This window comes from Larimichthys crocea, chromosome X, assembly GCF_000972845.2.
Source record: "Larimichthys crocea isolate SSNF chromosome X, L_crocea_2.0, whole genome shotgun sequence".
NCBI lineage: Eukaryota > Metazoa > Chordata > Actinopteri > Sciaenidae > Larimichthys > Larimichthys crocea.
In genome coordinates, this window is record NC_040020.1 from 37,251,688 (window position 1) to 37,279,356 (window position 27,669).

Here is a 27,669-nt window from a genome sequence, read left to right on the forward strand (position 1 = left end):
CTGGAAGTGGTGATGGCAGCGAACCAAAACAGTAAAGTTGCAGGGCCAAAAACAATGTCTTAAAAGACCCTAAAACGGCGATTCTCTGCGCGTTCTTCCCTTCACGTCACACGCGGTCATTCGATCCACTTCGAACGCAGCTTTAATGCATAAACGTGCAACTGTGCAGGATTTCTCTGCCCGGCTCCCTCATGAATAATTAATGACGGCAAATGAGCGCCTGTCAGTCATTTTTATGATTGACGAGAGTTGAAGTTCTGGTTTGACAGATCTGCATGTCTGCTGCTGATGCATTGTAAAAGGATCCAGTTAAACGTTACAGGTTTTCTGTAGTAGCCTGTGTTCACCTTTTTGGAGTTTACCTGAGCTTAACCTTTGTCATATGCAGGGCTGCAGAGACAGTTTGGATTAACCCTTGTTGACCCAATCATAGCAATAGCAAACAGGATTTTCCCGGTAGTGGAAGCTGCATCTATAAACTGGGAATTCCTCTTTCTTTGTCTCTGTCTGTTTTCCTCTCTCTCTCTCTCTGTGTGTGTCTGTGTCTGTGTGTAATTGTCCAATGCCTCTTTAAACCACATGCCGTTTGAAATAAGGAAGTGGCCTACCCTCGTCTGATTGGCTGCTTTAGTGGGCTGTGGGCGGGCTCTAGTCATTGCGACTGAGCAGGGGATAAAAGCCGAGGCGGCTCCTGAGCCGAGGCAGGCTGTGAGTTTCCAGATGATCTCCTAACACACTAATACACACACACACACACACACACACACACACACACACACCAGAAAAACAGTGTGACAGTTCAACGGGGATGAGTGAGCTGTCTCTGTGTGGGTGAAGAGGAGGGGAAAAAACAACAGAGATGAAGTAAATGTAAAATATAAAATGGAGGGAGGGGCAGGAGAAGCTGCGAACAGCTCGAGGTAGGATGGCCATCATGTGAGAGGGGAAAAAGGAGGAGGCGTAATCGGTGAGAGATGAGAACAAGACGCGGAAATCGGCGATGTGGGGAGCACGGCAGCAGTGATGGGAAATTCGAGTGAAAAGGTTGAGATGGAGGACATGTGGTGCTGGAGGAGGAGGGGGGGGTAGGAGGAGAGATGTGCATGTCACAGCCGGAATGAACGAGAGGGAGGACGGAGAGTGAAGGGAGGAGGGAGGGAGGAGAGGAAAAGGTACATGTGACAGGGAGCGAAGGATGGGGGGGGCAGAAGGAGGAGAGGTGGGAGGGGAGGAGGAGGAGAGCGGCGTATGTCAGCTGGAGAACAATAAGAGGCGTTCATGACACGTCTCCAGGGGTATCGACTCGACATGTTCCTCCTAATAGAAGCTAAAATAATTAATAACTTCCTTTGTCGCTCTCTTTCTCTGCCTTTATTTCTCTCTTTCTGTGGTGCTCACACACACTGACTCTCTCTCCTGACATACGGAGACACAGCTTAGTACACACACACACACACACACACACACACACACACACACACTGGTGAGTAAACGGCAAGTAAAAAACTGGTTTTGGCTCACTCTGTTGTTTTCTGTGAATATTAACCTCCTGAATTCACACACACACACACGACATCATAACCATGTAATCAAGCACCACTAACAAACCCCCCCTCCCCTCCTCTGAAACACATGCACACACACACACACTCTGTAGTGAGATGGAGAGACAGATACAGAGAGGGAGAGTCCTGTTCTAATGTTCACTCACATGAATAAGTGATGGTGTTAAGGAGCGACAGTCTGGGTGGGAGGGCGGTCGGGTAGTGGAGGAGTGGGTTAGATGGTGGTGGTGGGATTCAGGGTGTGTGTGTGTGTGAGTGTGCACACACTCATTTTTTGCATGAACGGTTCCTCAGGACTCCAGAACCAGCGCCGTGGAACAAAGCCTACCGCTGGTGTTCCTCAGTGTTGGTGGTGTGTGTGTGTGTGTGTGTGTGTGTGTGCGCCTGTGTGTGCTCATTGTGTTTCATGGCATGTGTGTGACATGCGGATGTTTATGGCCTGGGGGCATGAGGGGAGAGCGAGCGAGTAGGAGGAGAAAAAGGAAGAACTACAGATAGGGAGGGATGGAGGGAGGGGAGGACCAGCGAGGAGAACAGGGTGAAAAAGAGAGAGAGACAGAGAGAGAGAGAGAGAGAGGAGTGTATGTAGTCATTGAGATGTTGAAAGCGAGCCGCAGGCAGTCTGTGTGCTCTCTCTCTTTATCCCCCCCCCCCTCCACCACACACACACACACACACCCCTCTCTTTCTCTCTCTCGCACTCCTCTTTGTGAGCCTGGAGAGCAGATAAAAGCCGTCCTAGTCTTGAGGACAATAACGGCCATCGCAGCTCTGCTGCAGTCAGCGTCGCCTACCTGCCTCCTCTTGTCTTTGTAGCATGAGAAAGTGTCTCCAGCACCAGCTTTATGTCGGCGCCCGCTACACACAGCCTGGTGACCGGCTGTATAGGAGCTCTAGTGCCTTCTATCTGAGCTTGTGTCGCACCAAAACTCTTTTTTTACTCCTTTGTGTCCGTCACGTAAGCTCCTCTCACAAATGCAGTTGCAACACTGCAGGGCTCTGGGTTACAGCAGCACGTTTCTTTGTTCACACACACACGCACACACACTGTAGATCTCCTTTACGGAGAGAAATTCTGTGTGGAGCCGGTTCGCCCATCACAGTACTGTTCTGGACAGAGGAGGCGTCAATACCTTTGCTCACCACGGGGGGCAGCGCAGCTGGAAAAAACAAGAGCACCACAGAAGAAGAGGGATGTGAACGCTCATATGTGGTGACCTCAAACCCAAGATGGTGTGGTTGATTATGTAAATGGCAAGAAATATATTTTATTAAATACAAAATATTTTTGTGAGCTCAAACATTTCAGTCCGAGTAGATTCAGAGAAGATTCACGTAATGTTAGACCAGTCTGCTTCATGTTGGGACTTTAAAGGCGCCCTGCAATGTTTTTGACCACTAGTAGCACTATGGAGCAATGTCGGGGTCCCCATTTTGTTTATATTTATTGCACGCGCATGCACTCAACAAAATCCATCCATTTTCTGTAAGTGCTTATCCTCATCAGGTTTGCAGGGGACTTGGGGAGAGAGGCGGGGTACACCCTGGACAAGTCGCCAGCCTATCGCTTAGGGCACATAGAGACTAACAACCATTGACACTCACATTCACACCTACGACAGTTTAGAGTCACCAAGGAGAAAGCCGGAGTACCCGGAGAGAACGTATGCAGACACGAGAAGAACACGCAAACTCCACACAGAAAGGTACCCAGCCGAGGTTCGAACCTTCTTGCTGTGAGGCAACCACTGCACAAAAATACAAACACAAGACATATGTTTTTGCCTTACGCTGGCTTATGCTGATATTCATTGAGTACTAGCTAATCAGAGGCAGAGTAGGGGGGAAAAGTTATCTGTAGCCATAGTTCAGTGTCTAATAAGGTTTTTTCAAGATGAAGCTGCACATTTTAGTCCTTTTCTTGTGAGCAGTCCAAGACACACCTGAGCTATCGTCCTCATGCTGTTTAATCGGCATGTAGTTATGCCACAGATCAGGTGGCAGTGCACACTGATTTGACACAAATTTGTGAACAAAATTTGAGAGGAATAAAGTTTTTGTGTGCACTGACGAAGCCTTTTACTTCAACTCACGAAAACTGGGAGCAAAATCAAAAGCGTTCCATTTATGTATTTGTTGTTGAGTCTACTTTCCTGCCTCCGGTTTCATGATATTCCGTTGATTGACGTTTGGTTACGTAGCAGTGTGCCAGCAAATGAAAGGAAGAAACAGCCTTCAAGCTAACAAACGTGGATGTAAACAGTACACGGTTAAGAATATTCCAAAAAATCGGCTTTGCAGATTTTTTTATTTTTTTTTTAAAGAAGAAGCTACTCTCTGTGCTGACTGTAGAAAATTGCCAGAGGGTATTAAACAGAAAATAGGCTCACAGGTTTGAGCCATCATGTCATTCATACAGCGTTTTGCAACATATGTATGAAGCTCTGCAGCTGGCTGTGAAGTGTAGAGGAAAAGAAAAAAGCAGCTTCCTTATAACAATACAAGACAAACAGAAAAACAGAGCCAAGACTGTAAATATTACAACAACAAACACCAGCACTGTGGCCATTAGTAGAAAATATATGTGTTAGTGCGAGCAACTCAAAGGTGTGAGTGTGTTTACATTAAATATACCAATGTGAAGCAGAGCAGCACTGTTAAAGAGCATATATTCTCACTCGACCTTCTCCGCATAAATAAAGGTCTCTACACGCGACTAAGCCTTAGAACAACAGTAATTATTTGAAGTGTAACTCCATTTGGGCTTTCGACTCACCTCTCAGTCCACTAAGGCTGCATTGTTTGCACACACTGCGCAGTGTGTAGGGTGTACGCCGGTGTGTAAGGTCGGCCTTCACATCCTGCGAGCGTTAAAACCCCTTCAGAGCCTGCGGTGTTTAAAAATGTTGAGGCTTTCTGTTCAGCGTGTGCACAATGTTGAAGTAAAAGTGTGTGTAACCCATATCATATTTGTGTGTTTGCATGTATGTGTGTGTGTGTGTGTGTGTGTGTGTGTGTGTGTGTGTGTAGTTACATTAGCAGATGTGTTTGGCTGGAAGTCATTTATATGGTAATGATGTCATTTACCTCTGAAATGCATCTTCCTCAACACTGCCAAATAGGGCTTATCCATACTGGCAAAGGCTGTGTGTGTATTTGTGTTTGTGTGTTGTCTGTGTGTGTATGGATTTGCGTTTGGAAGGGTGGTGTGGGGCTGCTACACCTGTATCCTGTAATATATCAAGATGAATTGGTATCTGCATGTGTGTGTGTGTTTGTGGCCATGAAGGTATTCATGTACCCTTATATCTGTGTGTGTGTGTGTGTGTGTGTGTGTGTGTGGACATGGCGGTTAGGTTACCTTGTGTTGATAGGAATGTGAAATTGCCATGTTTTGGGGAAATGCAGAAGTCATTTGTCCAGAGCGAGTCAAAAACCCACAACTAAACAGCCTCACTTCCCTTTTGCTGATGGCCAGCAGCGTCCACACACACACACACACACACACACACACACACACACACACACCACTTATTTATGTCTGTCAGTGTAAGAAAAATCCGATCGAAACAGGTGCGTTGCAATCCCAAACTCTCCTGCAGGTGTTTAATATTTCCATAAGCACGGTGCTCATGGGCACAGATGACGTCATCTTTCTCATATATGACAGTCGCCACGTAGAGCTAGTTTGTATACACATACACGGACACACACACACACACACAAACACACACCTAACTGCAGTGGCCCCGAGGATATAATGAATGCTGTGAACTCTCATTTTTACGACGGACAGACAGCAGGAAGCGATCCTCACTGCAGATTTGACCCAACGAGCCCCAGAGCAGCACTCGCCCTCATTAGACACCAGCAAGCCTCCGTCCACCCCTTCGTAACACGTTCCTATATGTGCATATGTGTGTGTTTGTTTGTATGTGTGTGTTCAAGCTGCCAACCTTTCGCTGGTATCTACAGGCTTGGAATAACCACACAGAGCTTGTCGCTTTGGCGATAACTATCATTAACACGGTGATTACAGGTCTGAGCATCTTAAAATAACACACACACACACACGCTGGGGCAGTGGATCAATACTCGCATGCTGGGGTAATGATGGGTCTGCCTGCTCTGCACAGATGAGAGAGAGATGATGCATAACGCTGAGCAGGATAGATGGAGATGGAGAGAGAGAGAGAGAGAGAGGGGATGGATGCTGAAACTGGGAAGGGTAGGGAGGTGGATAAACAGCGGTAGAGTAGGAGGGTTAAAGTCTGCTGGATTTGGCTTAAAAAGTGCAGTTTACATGAGGGAAGCGAGAGTGACCACACACATATAAACACAGCAGACGCACGGAAACAGAAACCACAGCACATAGTTGCTGTTGTTGTTGTTGCTGCATTAAATGAAGATCACTCTGCCATGAGATGGGATCAATGGGATGAAAGAGTGAGTGAGAAGAAGAGGCAGAGATGGATCGGGAGGTGTTCTGTAAAAGTCTAGATGGATTAGTCTTTCTATCTTCAGACTCCCCTCATGAAGTCAGAGTGGTGAACAAACACACACACCAGGCATGGACACAGAGATCCATTCACTGTTTACACTGGCAGAATAATCAGTCAAACCCTCGACTAACTAAAAACAGCTATGCTGTCATGGAAAAAAAGGCTAAAGGCTTGAAAATATTTCTCATATATAAACATGTAAATGGTATAGAAGTCATGAGTACTAAAATCTACTTCATCTTCAAAAGTACTCATTAAAGACCCAGCACACCCACAGATGTGGGAGGAGCTATGCGAGGAATCTATGATGTCACTATGTACTTATAAGAAAGAGTGTCGTGGGTTAAAAATCACTGGTGCAACCTTGAGGCTTGGTGACGAATGTCACCAATGTTGTGTCCATAATAACGCCGTAGTTACTAAAAAGTGCCCAACATTTACCATATGTCATTTATTTTAAGTGGAAAATGTCAATGCAAAATTCCCACAATGCAACCAAAACAATAGCATCTATGACATGTACTCCACTTTATGTTAACATTTCTAGCTTGCTGTAGCGTAAACTGCTGTCCGTTATAGAGACAATGACTGACTGACTGTAAGTTAGCATAGTAAGTTAACTACACAACATGCCAGTGCACAATATTGCCTTTCCCAATGGCAAATACCTGCCCCACTCTGCCTCTGATTGGCTAATTGCCTTTGTTGGTTTGGCCACAATAACCTAGTCATCCAGTTAGCAAGCTAGCTAATAAATTACCTATGTTTATCCAGAAGTGGTATTTCTCTCTCAAAGGTCAAAACAGTTTTGTAATATTCACGTGTTAAGCTGAACAAACTCGACAAAAGCTAGCCTAAGTTCAGTGCAGTTACCTTACCACCTTACCTGTTTTCTGGCGGTTGGCGAAATGGCCCTGAACTAATATCATGATGTTTTAGGGTGTTTCTGCAAAATGACAAAATACTAAAATACTTGCTAGGGGGGGTTTCCCGCGCTTCAGTATTGTTTCCTGCAATGACTGCTGTCGCTGCTCACTTTTCGTCTTAGCACTTGTTGACTGCAAAAAGTTTTCGTACTCCTTTCCGTGATGCTTCTGCAAATGCTTTATGAAGTTCGTGGTGTTGAAACGTCCAGTGCTGCCAGATCGATCCATCCCTAGTTTATATTATATGAAAAAGGATACTGGTGTTATCTTGAACGATTGTCCCATTCCAACACGTGACACAAAGTCACACAGCGATGTACCAAGGGTGTGTAGAGGCTCTAAAATATTCATGCATTCACCTGTAAGCTACGCTGATGTTGTGTTGTGCTACTCTTCTTCTCACAAGCAAGTGCGATGTGTTCATCTGACAAAGTCTCAAATTGGTAATAAAGTACAGTACACACACACACATGCTCCCAAATGCCAGCCCGTCATAAAGGACATGAATGATCTGTGTGTGTGTGTTTGTGCATGCATACTTGGATCTTGCATTTGTTTCCTGAATGCACGCACACTGGGTTGGACTTTGTTCTTTCCAGGTCTAGTTGAGATGTGTGTTTAGGCTGTGTAAACACTTGCACATGCACACACACACACACACACACACACACACACACACACACACATCTAAAGAATTGCACAGCGTGGAGGCAACAGCAGTTTACTACTGCATGACCTAGTTATGCACACAGAAAAATTAGAGAGAAAGGAGAGAGTGAAGGCAGCCGGGAACAGTCTTTTATTCTGACAACATCCTGCTGCTGTCTCATCGGCTGATTTATCGTGGCTGAAATGTCGAGGCTGGTTGACGAGCTGATAGTTAGTGCACAGGAAGGTGTTTGACTATTAGAACATATTGTAATAGAAGAAGGAGAAGAAGAGTCCCGCAGGCTGGATTGCAAGAGACAGAAAGAGCAAAAAGGAGACGGGTGTCGTGACTCAAGTTAGTGGGATGTGCTCTCGTGTGGCCATCGATCTGCTCGACTAAGGACATCTGGAGCACACACACACACACACACAAGCTCAATGGGTTCATTCCTCCCAGAAAGGCTTACACAGATACTCACGCACATACTTCCCCATTCAGCATGTCTTCTGGTCAACACACACACACACACACACACAAACACACATACACATACACATACACATACACATACACATACACATACACACACACTCACACACACTCACACACTCTCATTCACACTGACGCGTGTATGCAGCCAGTGAGATTCTGCCGTTGCTGCCAAATAGCCATCAGGGCCCCTCCACTCGCTGCCACAGTGATCTGTTACCATAGCAGCCTCTATCCCTCGCTGTAGCCCCCCCCCCCCCCTCAGCTCAGAGGCAACAGTGAAGAGAGGGAAAACTAGTGAAAAAGAGGGAGAGAGAAAGAGAGAAAAAAAACAGTCTTTCCTGCTACTGACTGAGCATCCATAAATCTGTGGGTGTGTGTGTGTGTGTGTGTGTGCACCAGTCTGCCCTCACGACAGGCTCTGGCAGAGGCAGAAACCGACTGGGTTTTTCGACGCAGCCAATCGCATGCTCGCCTCCTGTGGCACATCGCCCGACCGAACCAATCGGAGCAGCCCGTCTGAAACATACAGTAGACTCACGCACAGACTAATATCGATATTACACGCAAACATACTTTGTTTTTGGCACTGCAGATGTCATCCTCTACATGTGTGATAACAGAATTGGCTCCATATGAAGGAACAAAGGTGAAAAATCATCCCGCTCGTCCTCCACCTGCCTCTCTCATCTTTCTTTTTTTTAAACTCTTTCTCATGTACGTCGCTCACCGTTGCTGTCTCTCTGTCAGCCAGGTAAACTGTCTCTCTCACCTTCTTCCTGTCTCTCCTCACTCTCTCTGTGTGTTTGATGTTGCCCATGTTGGGTTTAGCTGGCCTCTCTCTTTTGTTGTTGTGTCCAGAGAGGACAGGTGTTGGACACAATCTGTCCCTATCTCTCTCTCTCTCTTGCACACACACTTACATAGAAACACACACACACACACACACACACACACACACACACACAGCTGTCAGGCCCCTCCTGGTGACCATCTGGCCATGAAGCCAGGAGTCCCCCCCCCCCTTCACTTTGTGGCTTCTTTCTTTTTCTCTCGTTGTACTTTCCTTTAAAAACTGTTGTTTGTTGGCATCAGTAGCTAGTAAACGACACATTTCATCACATTTTCAGGATATTGACAATATAATAGGCATTCCAAACAATAACTGGACGCCTTCCAATGTGAGCAACAGATCAGAGAAGCTCACAGCAAACGGGCAGTAGCATGTCCTGATCAAGATTTTTGGCACCAACCCAAACGGAGTCATTTAATATAGAACGTCTGCCCATATGGGGTTCCAATCCCATATTTACATTTTCATACATAATACAGCTAAACACAGCACGCTCCGCCTGGGATGGGTCGAGGTACTTGAATATTAGCAAAGCCTAAACATCCCTGAATAGTGCGGATTTAGGCTTTTCTTCAGTGGACAGTGTGGAGTCCTTTTGGACATGATTTAGACAGCCTGTATACATCCTCAGCATGAACATAACTCTGGAGGTCAGGCACAGCTACACATGTTTTGTACAAATGGAATTTTAAACTTGCTAACCGTCCAGTTTAGTGAAAGCGAGGCTGAAAGCAGAGGCAGGTTTTCGCATGAATGGGGCCGAAGTTAGGTAAGCAGGTCATTTCTAAATTCAATAAATGTTCTATTCAAACTTCAACAAAGGTATCTTACAGTGAGTCTCTTTCACCTGCAAATCCTCAATGCCAAATCCACAGTTGACCCGATGGAGTGTAGACAGACATGCTGCCCTTATTATTGGTGTAGCTAGCGGCAGCTGCATTTCACCTGTCACTTGGAGGGTGTAACACTGACATTCTTCCCCTGGAGTCAGACCCCATCCAGACTACAACCAAACAGTAGATGATCCCCCACTGGCTTCCCACAAATGAACAAATACCATTTGTCTGACAATGTAACTCTGGCTTTAGGTCGAGTTCTGCTGAAGCTTTGAACTGAGTTTTTATGGTCCCCATGAGCAGATTGAGTTCTCTCAGTTGTTGTGCCACTGGCTCAGTTGTTACCTGTTTGTGTTCTGTTGGGACACAATGACCCGCATGAAGAGCGCAAGTGTTTATTTACAGTATTCAGAGATGGCTACCTCCAATGGTAGGCTTGTAGTGACGCCGTTTAGTAGCCAAAATAAGCTCAAATTCAGTCAAATCTTATACATTGTGATACTTTATGTTCTTTTACTTCTGTTTCACAGTTTGTGGATCCATCCTGTGTAAATGAACCAATAGAGTCATGTAGTCGACTACATGGCTATGCTAACTGGACAAATGACTTCTATTTTAAGCAATGCATTTGAGCTCTGAGTACTTAAAGTAGGGCCAGATTTGACAATGTGAAGATGTCCAGGGGCCAACACTAACATTTAAAAAAATACCAATAAAAGTTACATACAAATGCAGTTCTGTAACAGTAATTTTGTTTTCATTGTCACAATTATCTTTTTTTTTTAATGACAATGTAACCAAATGTAAACAAATCAGGCGTGAACAAATCTAAAAAACAGCTCTTCCCTCTTTCACATCTGAAGTCGGATAACAAAGAATAAATTGTATGGAATGCATTAAACTTGCATGAAGTTGATACAAATCTGAACCTCATGTTCATTCTAAACATGAATTATTATGAGTAATGCAAAGTCTATTAACATTTAAGTTTAAAACATATCACTCTTGCTCTTGTCTTAAACAAAATCATTTAGAAAATAAGATTTTGTGTCACATCTACTGATATATAACACCAGCAGTTATGTCCTTTGTTATGTCAACCAAAAAAAGCCAAATCTTCCAGCCATACAGTATCTGACAATCCTAGCAGGCCATAAATAATATAATACAAAAATGAAGCTTCGGGACGGATAATTGGCCCCCACGCCGTACTTTGGACACCCCTGACTTAAAGTGTTGTTTTTATTGTTCATCTTTTGGCTTCTGTTTACAACTTCAAATTAACTGTAATCTTTAAATCACCATTTTGAAACGTGTGTAGTATCTTTTAATGCAGTGTTGCGTTTTAATTGTGCAAATGGAGATATTCAAAGGCTACTTCAAACTGGTGATAAAAAAACATGCCATGTTAGTCTTTAACCCTGTACTCAAAGCTCTACCAAATGCTGTTTAACCCAAGTTAAACCACCATTTTTCTACAGTAGCCCAGAGCCGACAAACCAAACTCTGATCTAGATAATTTGGCCGCTAGAGTTTTTCCTCCATTCTTGGAAGGAGAGGGTTAGGCATGTGAGTATTCGTTTGGCTTAACTGTTATTAAAAACATACAGCATGTTCCAGTATTTTTGTGTGACATGATCGTCAGCCAATGATTTCCTTGGCTGCTATGTGGTGGGAGTGGTTGGCGGTCTCGCGGAGAACCAAACTTTGAGTTCCAGTTTGTCGCCACAAATCATGAAGAACAATAGAGGCGTTTCAACACGGACCACCACCTGACCTGATCTGATCTGATCTGATGAAGCTAATAGGTCAACAGTTGTAGCTTTACTCCGTTTCATGTTATGTCAGCAGTCGTCCATTAACGCTCTTTGTTTTTTTGAAATCATCAGCGTCCCATTGTGCAACAGAACTCTGTAATTTCACCATCAGATGCAAAAAATATCCCACTAATCATCCTTTAGCACTGTTTAGTTTGCCTCTCTCGTTCCCCTGTTTCTCCTTCTCCCTCTCTGATGTGTAGTTTTTTCGTAGCTGCTGGCCGTGTTGTTGAGTAAGAGAGGGAGGGGGGGAGGAAGAAGGGATGGGGTGGGAGGGGGAGAAAGAGGGAGAGAGAGATAGGGTGATAGAGAGAGAGAAAAAGAGAGGGGGTGGATCTGTTGATTTACTAAAGACTCAAACACGACCAGTCTCCCCTCCCACACACCCACTCACACTTCCTCCCTCTCCTCATCTCTCTCTCTCTCTCTCTCTCTCTCCCGCCCCCCACCCCCTCCTGGCGTGATGGTACAGCTCCAGAAACAGGAAGGAGCCGCAGCTCTATAAATAGAGAGGAGCTGCTCGGCCAGGAACCACACACACACACACACACACGTTTCCCCTCTCTCGTCCCCTCATTTTCTCTCTCTCTCTCTCTGTCTCTCTCTCTCTCTCTGTTGCTTCTCTGCTCTCTCTCCGCTTGCCCTCTTTCTTACTTACACTTTATCTTGAAAATGTAAACACACACGCGTGCACACACACACACACACACACACACACGTGCGGCGGTGCATGCACACGCTCTAACACGCATGCACGCACAGTCTTTGACTCGGATGATAATAAGCTGTGCGGTAAATGCTAATTGTTTGTAAATGTGTCTGTTAACACACGCTGCTCCTTAGCCTGCTCTCTCCTTTCTTTTTTTTTCTTTCTTTCCCACACACACACACACACACACACACACACACACACACACACAAGGTCTCTGTTATTGAGTCAGGGGGTCAGGGATGGAGGTAGATGGTTCTCTGTGGCCACTAGTTTTTTTTTTTTATGTCACGTCAGCAGGTCTGAAACTGCTGATGACACATGTACATTATTTCACACACACACAATTCACATATGATATATCTGGGAAAAGGCTGTGATAAACCACACCACATTAGTGTTTACTGTGAGTGTGTGTGTGTGTGTGTGTGCGCGTGTGCGCGCGTCTCTCAGATGTTGTATTTGTTGGACAGCTTTAAAGAACTACATTGCTCAGAAAAAAAACTACATATCCCAACTCGGAGCCGTGTTATAAGAATTCCAGGATGTTGTTTAATATTTTTTTTCATCTTGGCTGAACGATAAAGAGGCGATATTTAAATCTGCCAACGCTCCGACTGCAAAATAAAACTGCACTCATTTGCAGAATTTGGAAAAGGTAATATGAAAGCGTTATTGTTTAGATGAGAAGTGTGTGTGTGTATTCAAATCAGGGGTGTATAGGCCCCCTGTGTACAGGAGGCAGACTGGCAGGCGCTTTCTTACACACACATGCACACACACACACACACACACCCTTCTCTGGGATGGCGGCCAAATCGTTCTTTTGTTTGTACCTTCCTCTTGTCACTTGGAGTTTTCTGTCCTTCACTCCCACAGACTCTTTGTTTTTGTGTTCTGTCCATCTATTGCTCAACATCCAGGGATCTGGTTAGGAAAAATAAACACTGCGCGCCTGAAAAGATTTGTGTTCAGGGAGGAAATACTCCAATCGTACAGTGATCAGAATAATGTGGAGTGGAGCACGACGTGCCCGGTTCTTTCCGCTCTCTTTGCTTTTTTGCTTTGATGCAACAAGAAGACAAAGACACGGGCTAGCCGCTTCCCTGTTCCTAGCTTTATGCTAAGCTAAGCAGCTGTAGATTTATAGGATGCTGTCAACCTGCTCATCCAACTCTCAGCCAGAAAGCAAATAAATGTAGTATTTCTACAAGGTCTGAACCTTCAGTCAGAACCAGATCTCTTCAACCCAGTCCTTTATGTCGGGGTCATTTTCATAGAGAGGCTCTTCTGCTGAGTTTTTTCACTGACTTGCCCAAGGACACTTCAGCACGACGGATGCTTCCTGACGTGCGCTTGAACCGGCGTCCTTGAAATGAAGGACAGCCTTTCTGACACTCCCGCCTGTTTTACCTTCTCCATTCACCCTTGTACAGTATCTTCCCAGTTCTTTACACTGAAACGACTCGAGCAGGAATCTAAAGACAGTGTATCATTAAAGCTCTTCACACAAGTGGAGGCATTTTAAAACGCGACAGACTCTCTTTCTTCACTCCGCCTCTGGTCACATGTGGAGAATAAAGGAAGAAAGTGTGAGATATTGTAGCAAACACTGACTCTTTATTGCCACTTGCTCCTGTTTCTTCAAGTTATTGAAGGCATCTTGTTACTGTGAGACATTTCTATAGAGGAGATGAGGATCATGGGACATGTAGTCATGCTGCAGCTTGCATGGATGCATCCACTAAGCAAGTGAGGTACCTGAAACTGAAGGATGGCGTTGGTGCCTTTGTGTTTTATTCTATGTTGTCAGATGAAATAATCCCTCAGAATAAATTCCCAATAGTTCCCAGTAAAGTTCCCGATAATTCCCCGCTGTTTTTCGCCCTGCGTTCAGTGAATCCAGTGAATGCAGCCTTAGCGAGTTAACAGCTGCTAAAAAAAGGACCGCAGTCTCGTGGTCACATGTTGTGGTCACAGGTCACATGGTTACATACAAGGCAGGTTATGGTTTAAAATAGGGGGATACATGCCCGAGCATTTGGCCGTAACCCCCATCAACACCACACACACACACACAATTACTTATTTAATACCTGTTTGATTTAATTGACTCATTTCACAGTCTAGTGGCCCAGACCAGGAACAAGCACACACACACACACACACACTCATAAGCAACACAGTGCACCCAAAACACCAAATGAAATTTGGACAATTCTAACTGATATTTGCGGCTGTGTGTTACCTGTGTCTGATCATAGTCACCGTGCCACTATTAGCTGATTATCTGCTCTGCTAAACTTGTATCCTACAGTCGGTTTTATTGTTGGTGTAAAAGCTCAGTTTGTGATGCTGGGTAGGGCTATGCAATTAATCTAATTCTGATCACGATTTCAATTTTGTTGTCGAACGATCTAAAAAATCATATAATCGAGTTTAAACGATTTATTTTCCACTTTTCATTGCACAATTTCTGAGAGATGCGCATGCGCATTACATTCCATTTCACGCGGCCCCGCTGACTAACAGGAGAGCCCATACTCCCTCATGCAGCTGCAGAGTGAGGAGGTGTGTCGTTTGGTGTTCAAAAATAGTGAGTGAGATTGAAAGCCAATGAGAAGAATCCGACGAGAATGTGCAAGATTTGCTACAAGGTAATAGCTGCTCCTCTTGGTAACACTACAAATGTATTCAACCATCTCAAACAAAAGCACAAAGTCACTCACAAACTCAAACTCAGTCATCGATCACAGACACATTGTTTAATACGACTCCTTATCCGACAAGTTCGGAGAGGCACAAGACGTTAGCCTACGTTTACACATAGCCGGTATGTTGAGAAACGAATATTTCCTCCCTCCGTTTTCCAAAATAACATCGTGCACATAGCATCGTTTTCAAAAAAGTTTTCGTTTACATCAACCCGCATAAATACGCCATCGAGCGTCATCATAACTACACCAAGCCTATGTGCGGCTTGCTTCCATGATCATCGTCATAGTGAAAGGTAAACATTGGTCGCACTTTTGGCGCATCAGCTGCCTCAAACTCGATTCGTTTTCAGAGGCAAATTCACCGTTTGCGTGTAAAAGATACAAACGAAGGGAAATGTCTCAGTTTTTTAAAATACCCGTGTACGTGTAAACGGGGCCTAACAGCTGCCATTGGATATTTCTTAGCTAAAGATATGCAACCCATTAATACAGTCGAGGGTGAGGGTTTCAAGAAGATGCTTATTGCTTATTAATGCTTATTATTATATTTATTTTGTTCTATAAATACAGAGAATTTACAGAGCAGCTGGATCCATAGTTTATTTTGGATACATGTTTTTCTATGCCCTATTTAATGTTCCCTATATTTATTTTATTGATTTAATGCTTTATGCATTGCAAAACAGCTGTAAAGTACATATTTGTAGCCAAAATATATTTTCAATTTGCATAAAGAATCAATAAAAAAGTGTTTTTTGAGAGAGAGAGAAATGCTGAATAAATGCATTGTGAAACTCAAAATTAATCATTTAAATAATCGTGATTTCAATATTGGCCAAAATAATCGTGATATTGATTTTTTCCATAATCGAGCAGCCCTAATGCTGGGATCAAGATCGAAAACATTTCTGCTCTGGACTTCATCCTCAGCAAGAATTTGGTGGATCAGACATCCTGACATGAAACAAAAATATCTAAAAACAGCAGGATTGCAGGATGTTTCAAGACAAAGAATGCTTAAAAAAAAAAAAGTTCCTGCGTGCAACATCCGTCTGGCTGTCTGGTCTGTCCGTGTGTGTGTTGTTAACTCACTTTCTCTTGTACGGCGGTCATCACCGTGTAGTCACTCAACGTGTGTTTGTGTGTCACATGGCCACATCCTGCCTGTTATTGGCAGGACCGTCCCCTGCAGTCAGAGAGAAGAAAGAAAGCGAGGAGATAATGTGGCGGTGAGGAGAAGGGCTGCGTATCATGGAGAAATATGTTGCAAAGGCTGCTGTGTGACTTTTTGATCATGTGTACAGCACCCCCTGCGATAAATATTAGCAGGAGTACAGGATGTGTTTCTGCGTCTGTACAGGTGTAATCCTATAGATGAAATGTTGAGAGGCATGTCTGCCTGACGCCTCCACATTTAGTTTGGAACATAAAACAGATCTCCGCGTCGCGGAACTGTTCCGACACAGACATGTTCTTTTAATATTGAGACTTTGGTTTGAATTTGATATGATGCTCAACCTTTAAAGAGAGGGAGTAAGTGAGCGAAAGGAGGAGGAGGAAGGAGGAGGAGGAGGAGGAGGATGCAGCGCACAAAGCACCAGAGCAGCAGGTTGCTATAACAACAGCACCTTAGTGGTTCCATCTCTCTCTCCCTCCCTCTCACTCTCTGATCACCCTCTCATCGTTTGCTCCCCGCTGTCATTTGGCGCGCTATGCCTTTCCATCAAGCCACCTATCTCCTCCTCCCTCCTCCTCCAGCCTCCACCATCTACCTCGTCTCTCCCTCACCTTCTCTCCTCCTCTTCGTCTTCGTGTTCTGGTAGCTCCTGCACTCAAAGGAAAAAGACCTTCTGCCTGACAAATAAATCCCTTCTTCCACCTCGTGTGTGTGCGTGCGTGTGTGTGTGTGTCTTACCTTTGTCTCCCTGTATCTTTGTCATTGTCTCTCTCTCTCTCCCTCTCTCTCTCTTTCTGTCTGTTGTGGGAGCCGACAGAGGAGCAGTCAGCAGGTGTTTATGTCAAAGAATACAGAGAGAGACGCAGGAGGGGAAACAAGCAGCGCTCTCTTCCCTTTTCTCTCTCCTGTCTTTGCTCTTTTACATCCTCTCGTCTTTTTTTTTTTACTCCGTTGCTCTTTTTTTTTTTTTTTTTCTCCCTCCTCTCGCTAAGCACTCCAGCTTGATTAAACTGCTTCAAAATTCTTTGTCTCTGACTCTTGATATCTTCTTCTCTGATTCTGCGTCGCACGTGCAAAACACTCACTTCTCTCAATTTCAGGGATTTCATTGCCGTGAACGTCAAATGAATAAAAGCACACTTGGCGGCAGTTACATCGCTGTAATTCAGAGGTGTAATTAGGTTGCTAATTGTGTTAAAAGAAACAAATGATGAATTAACAACAGTAAATGCAAAGTATTTTCTTCTGGCTCACAGGTTTGTCATTCATTCTGTCAGCGTTCCCTCAGGTTATGGCATGCTGACTCATAACAGCACTGAGCCGACAGAACCGCGGTCCATCTTCCTCCGTCTGTCTGCATGTCTTTGTTTTTCTCTTCATATTGAGGACTTTATCAAGAAGCTTAAACTGCTTATAGTTTTTATTTTTTTTGCCGTGGCTGTGTGTGCAAAATCTGTGTGTGTGCGTGTGTGTGTGTGTGTGTGTGTGTGTGTGTGTGCATGATCCTGTGTCTGTGGGAGGGTGCTATAGTTCACACCACCTGGATAATTATGGGAGTTTTTATAGGTGGGCTTTGAAAGGCGAGTCTGTTATTATCAACATGAGTCACTGGCATTTAGGGAAAGCCTGTAACACACACACACATGCATGCACAAACACACACACACGCACACAAAACCGAACCCACATGCAGGAGGCCTGAATAATTTAAACCCATTGATTGCAGGACCACACACACAAACACCAAGAGTTGATGAAGCCGTGTCGTGACAGTGGAGATGTGTGTTTTCCTGTGTTTTTCTCAGTTGTTCCTCTAATGGTTACACAAACATAAGAGTTCAAGTCTCACACACACACACACACACACACACTGTAGATTTGGCTGTCAATACTAATAGTGTTTATCATGCCATAAAGATAATTAGGCTGACTGTCAGTCACACTGGAGAACAGAGGGGGGAGTCAACCTGACAGCCCCACCCCACACACACACACACAAGCATATATACCACACATACACACACATACATACACCAATAGACCAAGAAAGTAAAAAAAAAGGATGATTTGTGTGTTCTGTGTTGTGGTGTGTGTGTGTGTGTGTATGTGTGTATGTGTGTGCGTGTGCGTGCATCTGCCAGCCTGAGTGGGTCCACCTCAGGGTCAGAATACAATCTGAATATATTTTCGTCTGTTGTTCCATCTGAATAACAAAGAGCTAAGCGTGCATGTGTACATGTATCAGCGGTGCTTTCTTTCCTTTGTGTGTGTGCACGTGTGTGTTTGTGTGTTTTACTCTTTCACATGTGACAGCTGAGAGCGGTGTAGATTTTACAAAACATTTTACAGCTTCTCAGCGCCTCTTTTTTTTTCCACACAGAAGACTGTTTGAAATGTAGATCTGCAGGATGCTCGTGCCGTATATGTAACCTGCAAACTGCTCCAATCGGCGTGCATTTGTGAGGCTACGCGTTTGTGTTTAATGTGTGTATGTAAATCAACTGGGAGGAGTGAGATTGGAGGGAGGTTTCAGGTTAAGAAGGTTCTGTTAGATGGTAACTATTAAATGTATTTTTCAGAATCTCATCTCATCTATTTCCCCTGTAAAAACATGTTTTTTCCTCTTTGTGGGAGCATTACTCATTTAGTTTTAACTCGCTTAGATTTTTGTGATATTACACTTTAATTTCACTTTGAAAACTGAAAATAAGATGGTTTTCTTTGACATATAATATGAGCTAAAAAAAATCAATTTAGCCCTATGTGAGCACCTAATCTGCTATCAAACTGTCTTCTTTGATCTGACTTTTTCTGAGATACACGTGGAACAAAATAATGAAAATAAAGATACAACCTTTTAAACACTATCATCGTCTTTTTGTACGAATGCTAAACTTTGGTTTGGAATTGGGTCAGAGCACAAAATTTTGCACCCTGGGAACCTTTCATAATTGAGGTCCCTGCTTCCCATCCGTCATTTAAATAGCATCTACTATTTCTCTGCCAACTTCATTAGGGTTTGAAATTAGCAGGAGTTAGGGGTAAAATTGAGATTGAGAGTTTATGAGATTGCTGCGAAATTGCACAGAAACCCTCAAAACGACTAAACACAGTTTGTTTGCATGCCCGCTGAAAAATGTATGTTTTATTCAGGCAAGACTGCAACAACATATTAGTTATGCAGCGAGCCTCTAAATTGCTGCTGCTGTTCAAAACACCACACATTCTCACTGACGGAGTTTCTTCTTCATATTTTTTGCCCAAGGAGGAGCAAATTTCCTTTCTGCCATACTTCATCATTTTCAGCCAAGCATTGGTAAAAGTATCATCACTGTATTGAACTGTGGGCCCTGTATCATCAATCGAACAGAATTGTTCTGCTAACTGTAAAGCTAACCCCCTGCTGACAGTTTTATCAGCTTTTTTAGACTCTGTTTTCAGATGTATTTAGAGTTTAGAGAGTTTTTGAAAACCATCTTTTCTGATGATGAAAACCTCTTGTGTACTTAAACCCAGATAAAAGACCAAATAAAGACGCTCATGTTGGCTTTGCTTTCTGATCTTTTCTCTCTCGTGTCTCAGTTTCTGCCCACTGTCCCTTCATACCTCCTCTCCTCTCCAATCCAGGTCTATGATAGTGATTACCTTAACTGCCAGCCAGCATTGGTTAGCACCCTGTCGTTATCTCGTCTGCAGAGGCAGCGAGACTGTTGAGTTAAGCGGACTGTGTGGAGGCTGCTTACTGTAAGGCAAAGAATGGGGTGTGGGTTTAGACGGGGGAAGCTCATCCACCCATTGGCTGATGCTAATGATGGGGAGAACACTACAGACGGAATGAGACGTTCTTTTGATCTTTCCTTCCCTCCTCAGAAAACCTCGAGTCCAGTCTGCTGGGACTGCTCTCGGAGAGGGCTGCTAGTCTTCTCACTGCTTCACTGCCCCATGTTTTACTTCATGGTTAAGAAAATGTGCACACATGCACGTGTGCTCAAAGTCAGAACTCATCACTATATGATCATTATTTCAACCAGTTTGAATCTGCTCTGAAAGTACGATTGATTTGTCTTGGTGATATTTTGGTTTTTGGCACACCTATTGCATTTTCATGACAGTTGTTGATTTGTGTGGAGAGGAAGCAGCCTGTTGCTTTATTGATTTGGTATCGCATGCTGTTTCCATTCTTAGCGCCCTGAAGACCACAGAAAAGTCCTGTTTCTGGTCCTCCTCCAGTCCTAATCCATTTTTGTTTTTCCTGTTTGTTACAGCTCCAGGAGACTGTAAAGAGGAAACTGGACAGTGCACGATCGCCCCTTAATGGTGAACAGAACGGCATCTGTGATGGAGGCAGCTACTCACCGACCACCAAACGGGTACGGAAGGATGGCACTGGTGGTTTGGACTCACTAACAGGTCTCCCTAACAACAACAATAACAACAATGTACCACCCATCTCGCCACTGCATCACCAAATGGACATTAAGCCCATACTGGGCGGGCCCAACACTTCCACCGGAAACAACACTACAAACAGCAATGGCAACCACGTAGGCCAGGCATCAGATGAGCTGGGGAAGAACGGTGGCAGCCATCTCTCGGACATGAAGCTGAACGGCTCGCTGGACCTGGAGGACAGCTTCAGCCTCCTCAAAGACCTGAAACAGGAGCCACTGGATGATGGAGGTGGGATGGAGTCTTCTGATCCCCAGTCTCTGTCCAATCAGAACAAACTGTTCTCTGACATCAACCTCAACGACCAAGAGTGGCAGGAGCTAATCGACGAGTTGGCCAACACTGTGCCAGAGGACGATATGCATGACCTCTTCAACGAGGACTTTGAGGACAAGAAAGAGGCAGAGTTCGGGAGGCCAGCGAACAATCAGACACCAGGCCCACAGGAAGCAGCTGGGAATACAACAGCACCTGGAGGAGGGGCAGCGCCAGCAGCAGCCCTGCCCCCTCCTCCTCAACCTCCACAGGGAGGCCCGCAGGTCCCCATGGGCTCACCACAGGTCAGTACTAAGAGGGTCAACATGATGTCCTAAGGCAATGGTATTTAACCCCAATGTCTGCCTTAAACTGTGACCAGCTTAGGTGACTCAGTCACATTGATATTGTCAGTCTGATGTTTTCTCCTAAGGCATAATTACAGTACATTTGTTGCCGTGTAACTCACTTTGAGTACCAATTTAAATGCCTATTTGCTTTTAGTTGTAACAGACCGAATAGATGAGCATGTCATAACAGCAACAAATCGTAAACCGTGTATAATCTGCATGCACGATACAAATTAGAGATTTGATCTATTCCTGATGCAGGGATTCCAGTAAGAACAGTCGCTGAAAGGTTTTTATCAATTTGGATCTCTTCAATTATTTCTGCATTCTCATCTACTTCCTTCATTTGAACTACGTTTTAAATTGATTCCAGTTCAGTGGAGTTAGTATTGGGTGTGTCCTTCAGTTTGGTGTTTCATGAATGAGACTGTGACACGTGCAGAACAAGAAACAAGCAAAGAAACAAACACACTTACAGGCTGTGTTGGGTTTTATAATCTAGGTTTATGAGCTGGCTGTGAGGCATTTTGGTCTGAGACAGAAGGCTTCCAAGGCAAATTTAAAAAGTTGTGGACATTGCAAGAGCTTTGCTCTAGCGAACCGACTTCACTCATCACTTCCTAAATAGTCCAACAGAAAAATATCTAGAAATGAATTTGGGTAATATCCCCCAGACACGATTGGTGAGCACAGATTTTGGTCTCTGTACAGGCAAGATGTTCATTTTTACATGACTGTTTCTGTATAGATTAACGAACAAGCGACTAAGTGTTAATTGGAAAGCTTTAGAGGTGTTAATAGGCATATTTTTAAACTTCGTAAATATCCAGGTTAGTTGTTTCCAGTCAAGATAATCTACTCCTGGCATTGCGTTCAACTATTAAGTATGAGATTTTTTTTGTGTTTGGACTCCTCTCCTTAGGTCCGACCATCATCGTCAGGCCCTCAGTTTGCCACCACTGCCAATGGAACGCCTCCACAGCAACCTTTGCAGCAGTCTCCAGCTGTTGCCATGGCATCAGGTTCCCCATTGCACAACTGCGTGGCTCGCTCCCCTCAGACCCCAACACAGGCTCAGACGCAAGCAGTCTCTAGGCCTGGGAATGGATACATGATGAACCCGGGCCCAGGGGTGAATCAGGCGGGCACAGGACCCGGAGCGGCTGTAGTCGCTCCTGGAGGTCAGCCTGTAGGGCCAGTGACACCTGAACTCTCTCCAGCAGAGCAGCTAAAAGCAATGGCTCAGCAACGTGCTAAACTGCTGCAGCAGAAGCAGCAGCAGCAACAAGCAGCTAACTGGTCCCCTGCAGGCGCTCCAACCAGTCCCTATAACTCTGGTCCCTTTAACCAAGACAAACCCAACAGCCCCATGATGTACCCACCGCAAGCCTTTAACACACCACAGGGCCCTCTAGTGGCTGGTATGGCCCCCAACAATGGGCCCAAAGCCCCCATGAACAACTACCTCCCTCACAACCACATGGGCATGATGGGCCAGCAACAGCCAAACAGCATGAACCAGAACACCCTGTCCAAGCAACAGCAGCAACAGCAGCAGCAAACAGCAGCCATGTTGTCCTATAACAACACCAAACCGCTGAGTCACTTCAGCGGCAGCGGGGTTGATCACATAGGCCAGAGGATGACTCCACCCATGGGAGGGAACAATCAGGTCAAGAACCCCATGATGCCTCCTTACATGGGTGGTGGAGGAGGTGGCGGACAGGGCGCCGGGCCAGGGCAGACCCAGGGACCAATCCCTGGACAGACAGCCCACTTGAGTGAAGAGCAGAAGAGGATGTTGCTGATGAAGCAGAAAGTGTTGAACCAGAACATGCCCTACAGCGCCATGCAGCCTCATGGACAGGTGAGGGAACCATTAATATCTTTTGTCAATGTGCTTTGGCAGAGTTGTTTGTGTTGCATCGGTGCGGTTCATGTGTAGGCAACGCTGTTGCCTCCAGGGGGAAAGTTGGTCTGTAAGCTTGAGCTCTGATTCCAGAGTCTTTCCTGAGATGAAAACATTGAGTGGTTACTGTGGAGATGAGTGCCGTGTGTTAGGGTTGTGGTGTTACAGAACCCTCAACCCATGACCTTAGGAGGAGAACGAAACACCCTACAGTTATTCTTGTCAATCTTTTAAGGGGGTCATCTGAAACGCTGACTGACCACTGGAGGTTTCCTATAAAATATACAGATGACTTGAACTCCTTTTTGCACACAGAGTACGGACTAGGAAAGATTAAGAAATTAAAACAAAAGCTTATTTAAACAGTTGACCAGGACAGATTACGGAAAATGGATTGCCGTTTTATAAAACCTTCCAGAGGTGCAGCCAGGGAAGGTAAAATGGCGGTAGTTGCCCCAGCAACAAGCCAGGGCTGGGAATAGGCATAGGAAAATGGCCTGTCGAGAGTGTATTGATGCCTCTGCAACACTAGCAGCACTGATAGCCCCCCCCCCACACACACACACACACACACACACACACACACACACTCCTCCTTCCCCCAGACACACAAGTGCATGCACTCACGCACCACGCCAAACACCAAAGCTAAACGGCTCCTTAGCTCATATCCCCAATCTGTCACAGCTGACTGATGGCTGAGATTGGACCACTAAGCCAAGCTAGCTGCTGTCATTACCGAAAGCCCACCTCGGGCAGTTTGTTTCCCGAGCCCAGCGACCAGCACAACCCACTCTGAAACGCTCCAGTGGTTTAGCCAGGTGTCTTTAATAATCCACCGGACAGAGGACGTTAAGGAAGCGTGGGTGGACTATACTTTTTAAGAAATAAACACCTACACAAGTGAAAGCTCACACTCATGTTTCTTCTCAAGGTGTCTCTCATTATCTCAGGGCCATTTTATTACCGTCAATACAAAGTGTGTGTGTGTGTGTGTGTGCTTGTTGATGATGCACTTGTCAATGCTGTCTCCCTCTACCTTTATCTCTCTGTCTCCCTCACTCTGCCTCCCTTGTGTTCATGATATGGCTACAGTCAGTCACCTCCTCCTCCTCCACCTCCCCTCCGGTGATCTCTGCGTCATCTGTCCTCCTCCTCCTCCTCCTTCCTACCCTTCTCCTCCCTGTCTTTCTCCCTCTGCCAGAGACACTCAGCACCAATAAAGGAGCAGATTTATTAATATGGGGCCTTTGTGGCTGCTGCCTGGAGGGCTGTGTGTTTGTGTGCACGAGTGAGTGAGTGAGTGCGGGTCCGTGCACACGTATGTTTGTGTGTGTTAGATTTTGGGGGGGGGTTTATTTGCGTGAGCAGAGGAGAACTGGTGACCGAGAGGAGAGGGATGTGCAGAGAAGAAAAAGAAGGACTTAAAGGAAAAAGGCAAATGCAGAAACAGAGAGAGATTTATTGAAGAGTGAAGATGGAGCATATTAAAAAGAAAGTCAAGGGCCTGGAAAGAGAGAAATAAGTGAGCAATGCAGACTAGAGTGTCTGAAATGCAGAACACTCGCAGCCCCACATATTTTCAGCGAACAGTCACACAGGTCTTAAACAACATTAGCAAATGTCATTTAGCAGTCAAGTATTTTGTCATAGTGATGATTTGTTTGGGTGGAGGCGGCTGCAGATGAGCTTTACATAATATTTACAGGATGTGGACAACTAGTGGTGACACTTAAAGAGGAAGTCCACTGATTTCTCACATCAAGATCAGTTCCCTAGTCACGAGGAGTACTACTTGAAAACAGATTTATAATGTTAATGTGGCTCTGGAAGATCTTTGTCAAGTCTGAGAAAATAACCCTGATGATGTCATAGTAAAGTCATCAGAGTCATCTTGGCTTGGAGACTACAACATAGACTGTATAAAACATGGATGTCGTATCCTGTGGCGTCACCCACAGGTTTGTGAAGAGCCAATGTGAAGCTCAGTGTGGTGGCTCTGGTGGCGGCCATTTTGGCAGTCCTGGGTCCGCCACCTTCTAGCTAATCCAAAACAGGGCAAAGATGTAAATCATCAGCAGACCTGAGGCGGGCTGAATAAAGCCTAGTTGCTCAAAAAAAACACCTGTAACAGCACCCACCTGTAGGTCAAAGCAGCTATGCTATTAATTATGCATATCTTTAAGCCTTAATATAATTTGAACAGGTGAGATGTATCAAAATTCACCCTCAGTACAGTTGTCAGGAACGGAGAAATTAGCTATAGAGACAAAAACAGTTTTTTGTACCAGGCTGTAAACATGTTTATTTCTGCTGTGAAGTTGGACATTTTAACATTAAGGGTTATGGAGACGGGCTCAGTCTGTAGCTGGCCTCAAGTGGACGTTTGAGGAACTGCAGTTTTTGGCACTTACAGCCACAGAGGTTGCAGCTTGAATCTGACATACGATCACACATGAGAACTGTAATAAGAAGGCACTATCAAATTGCAGTGGATCCAGTGTGTTTTGGAGATTGATCCAATATAGGACTTGAAGTCAGGATATCATCTTCTGCTACATTAATATCGGTGATATAGTTTCACATTTGTCTCTCATAAATCACCCATCTTTATTGAAGTGCAATACTGAATCTCTCGAGCACTCTTTTAATGGGAAAGGAGTTTAACACCGACCTAACTTAATTACAAGCACCGTTACAGAGGTGGGTCGTATTAGATTGAATGCAATTGGCAACATTTGTCAGCCTAAAAAGAGGTCTTGGCAATCAGCTCTTTAATATTAGTTTTCAGACCATCTGTGCCCAAATTGTAGGCGCATTGGGCAAGAAGCTGCAAAATGTTTCAGTATGTCAAGGTGAGAAATGTTGAAAATAATGATAACATATGCCAAATGCAACAAACAAGGAGGCGCTAACGTTAGAAGCTGAAATGAACAGCCGAGCCTCCCCCCCTCACCATTACACATTAGATCTTTAATTGCTTGGTCTGACTGAGGCATTAAGCAGACATTCCCTTCAAAGAGGAGATAGATGGTGAGCGGTGTTTAATATAATTATTGCTCTTAGATATATTCAACAGCCTGGCCGCTGCAGCATATTTCCTGAGTAACCAATGGCGGCATTAGCAACACTTTCATCCCCGCTCATCTGTGTGCCGTGCCACACAGAGCTCTCATGATCCAGTAACAATATTCCTGTCCGCTTTAGTCAACCTGTTAGCTCGAGAATATGCGCCGTTTTTTTATCATTTCACACTTTCTGTTCTCTAACAGCGTCTTTGTTGTTCAGTTCATAGACAGAGAGCCTTGGCTGGCCTTTTAGGGTAAGCCAGTGTCTGCTGAATCTGTTGACTGACTGTCAGAGCTCAGCAGGATAAGTAAAGGTTTACATGAAGGCCTGTGTGTATGTGTGTTTCTTGTTGTGGAGTAATTTGTGCTGATGTGTTGCGATCCCATGAGACACCCTTGGTAATGGTGTTTGTGTTTGGGTGAAGTGATACTAGCTGTGTTTAGATTTCTGTGTTCTTTGTCTGCATTAGTGTATGTGTACATTAGCCTTTGGCTTTCTGTGTGTGTGTTGTCTCACAGGTGGTGCTTAAACATCACTGTCTCTGTGCTGCATCCTCTCCCTCTGTTTCTGTGTGTGTGTGTGTGTGTGTGTGTGTGTAGGCTAATCCAGTTAGCAGCTGCTCGGGGAAACTTCAGCCTCGCTCCTCAAAAGCTCGTTAGTCAAGCTTTAATTGTTGCTCCCTCGCTTTGCATATCGCCATGACGCTAATTTATGCCCGTTGTCGCGGTTACCGTCGCCACGGTGGTGGATGTCTCAGTGGAAGCAGCAAGTGGGGGAGCAAAGGCTCATGCATGAGTCTGTGGAAGATGTGTGTGTGTTGATGTGTCTGCGTGTGAAGGATGATGTGCTCAGTCTGAATCTGTGTGTGTGTGTGTGTTTGTGTGTGTGTTACGGATGTGGCTTGTTGCACAATTGTGTGTGCAGCTGTGTGAAGCTTGTAGCACAGGGGCGGGTCTCCAGGGTTATCTGAGTGATGATTGGATGAGAATGGATTGACAGGTGTTGGCCTCCGAGGAGGGCTTCTGTTGTCATCCTGATAAATTGAGGCGGGAGTTTTGACTGTGTGTGTGTGTGTGTCCGTGTGTGTGTGGGGGGTGTAAGCACAGGTGTGTGTGTGCTCGTGCATGTGCAAGATCACGATGTCACACACCGACTGCAGTGCACCAAGGAACCTGGGCCGGTGCTAATAGTCCTGTGAGTCACGACAGAAGCCCCCTCACACGTGTACACACACGCACAAATAAACAGGCTTTGAAAAACACCCACAGGCGTGCACACTCTCTGCTAAAGCCCCTCCTGCTCTCTACCTTCACCGCCCCTCTCTCCTTCCAGAGGCAAAGCCCCGCTCATAATCCTCTGTCCTCTTTTTCATCCCTTTCTCCACCCTCTTCTATGGA

The 27,669-nt window shown here is 45.0% G+C and overlaps 1 protein-coding gene across 1 annotated transcript in view; it reads left to right on the forward strand.

Annotated features, from left to right (window-relative positions):
• maml3 (mastermind-like transcriptional coactivator 3) overlaps positions 1 to 27,669 on the forward strand; it is a 100,407-nt gene that overhangs the window by 28,288 nt on the left and 44,450 nt on the right. Inside the window, exons 2-3 of the mRNA XM_010736042.3 lie at positions 20,506 to 21,249; positions 22,217 to 23,161. Of these exons, the coding sequence (XP_010734344.2) occupies positions 20,506 to 21,249; positions 22,217 to 23,161 (1,689 nt within the window). The remainder of the gene's footprint in view (positions 1 to 20,505; positions 21,250 to 22,216; positions 23,162 to 27,669) is intronic.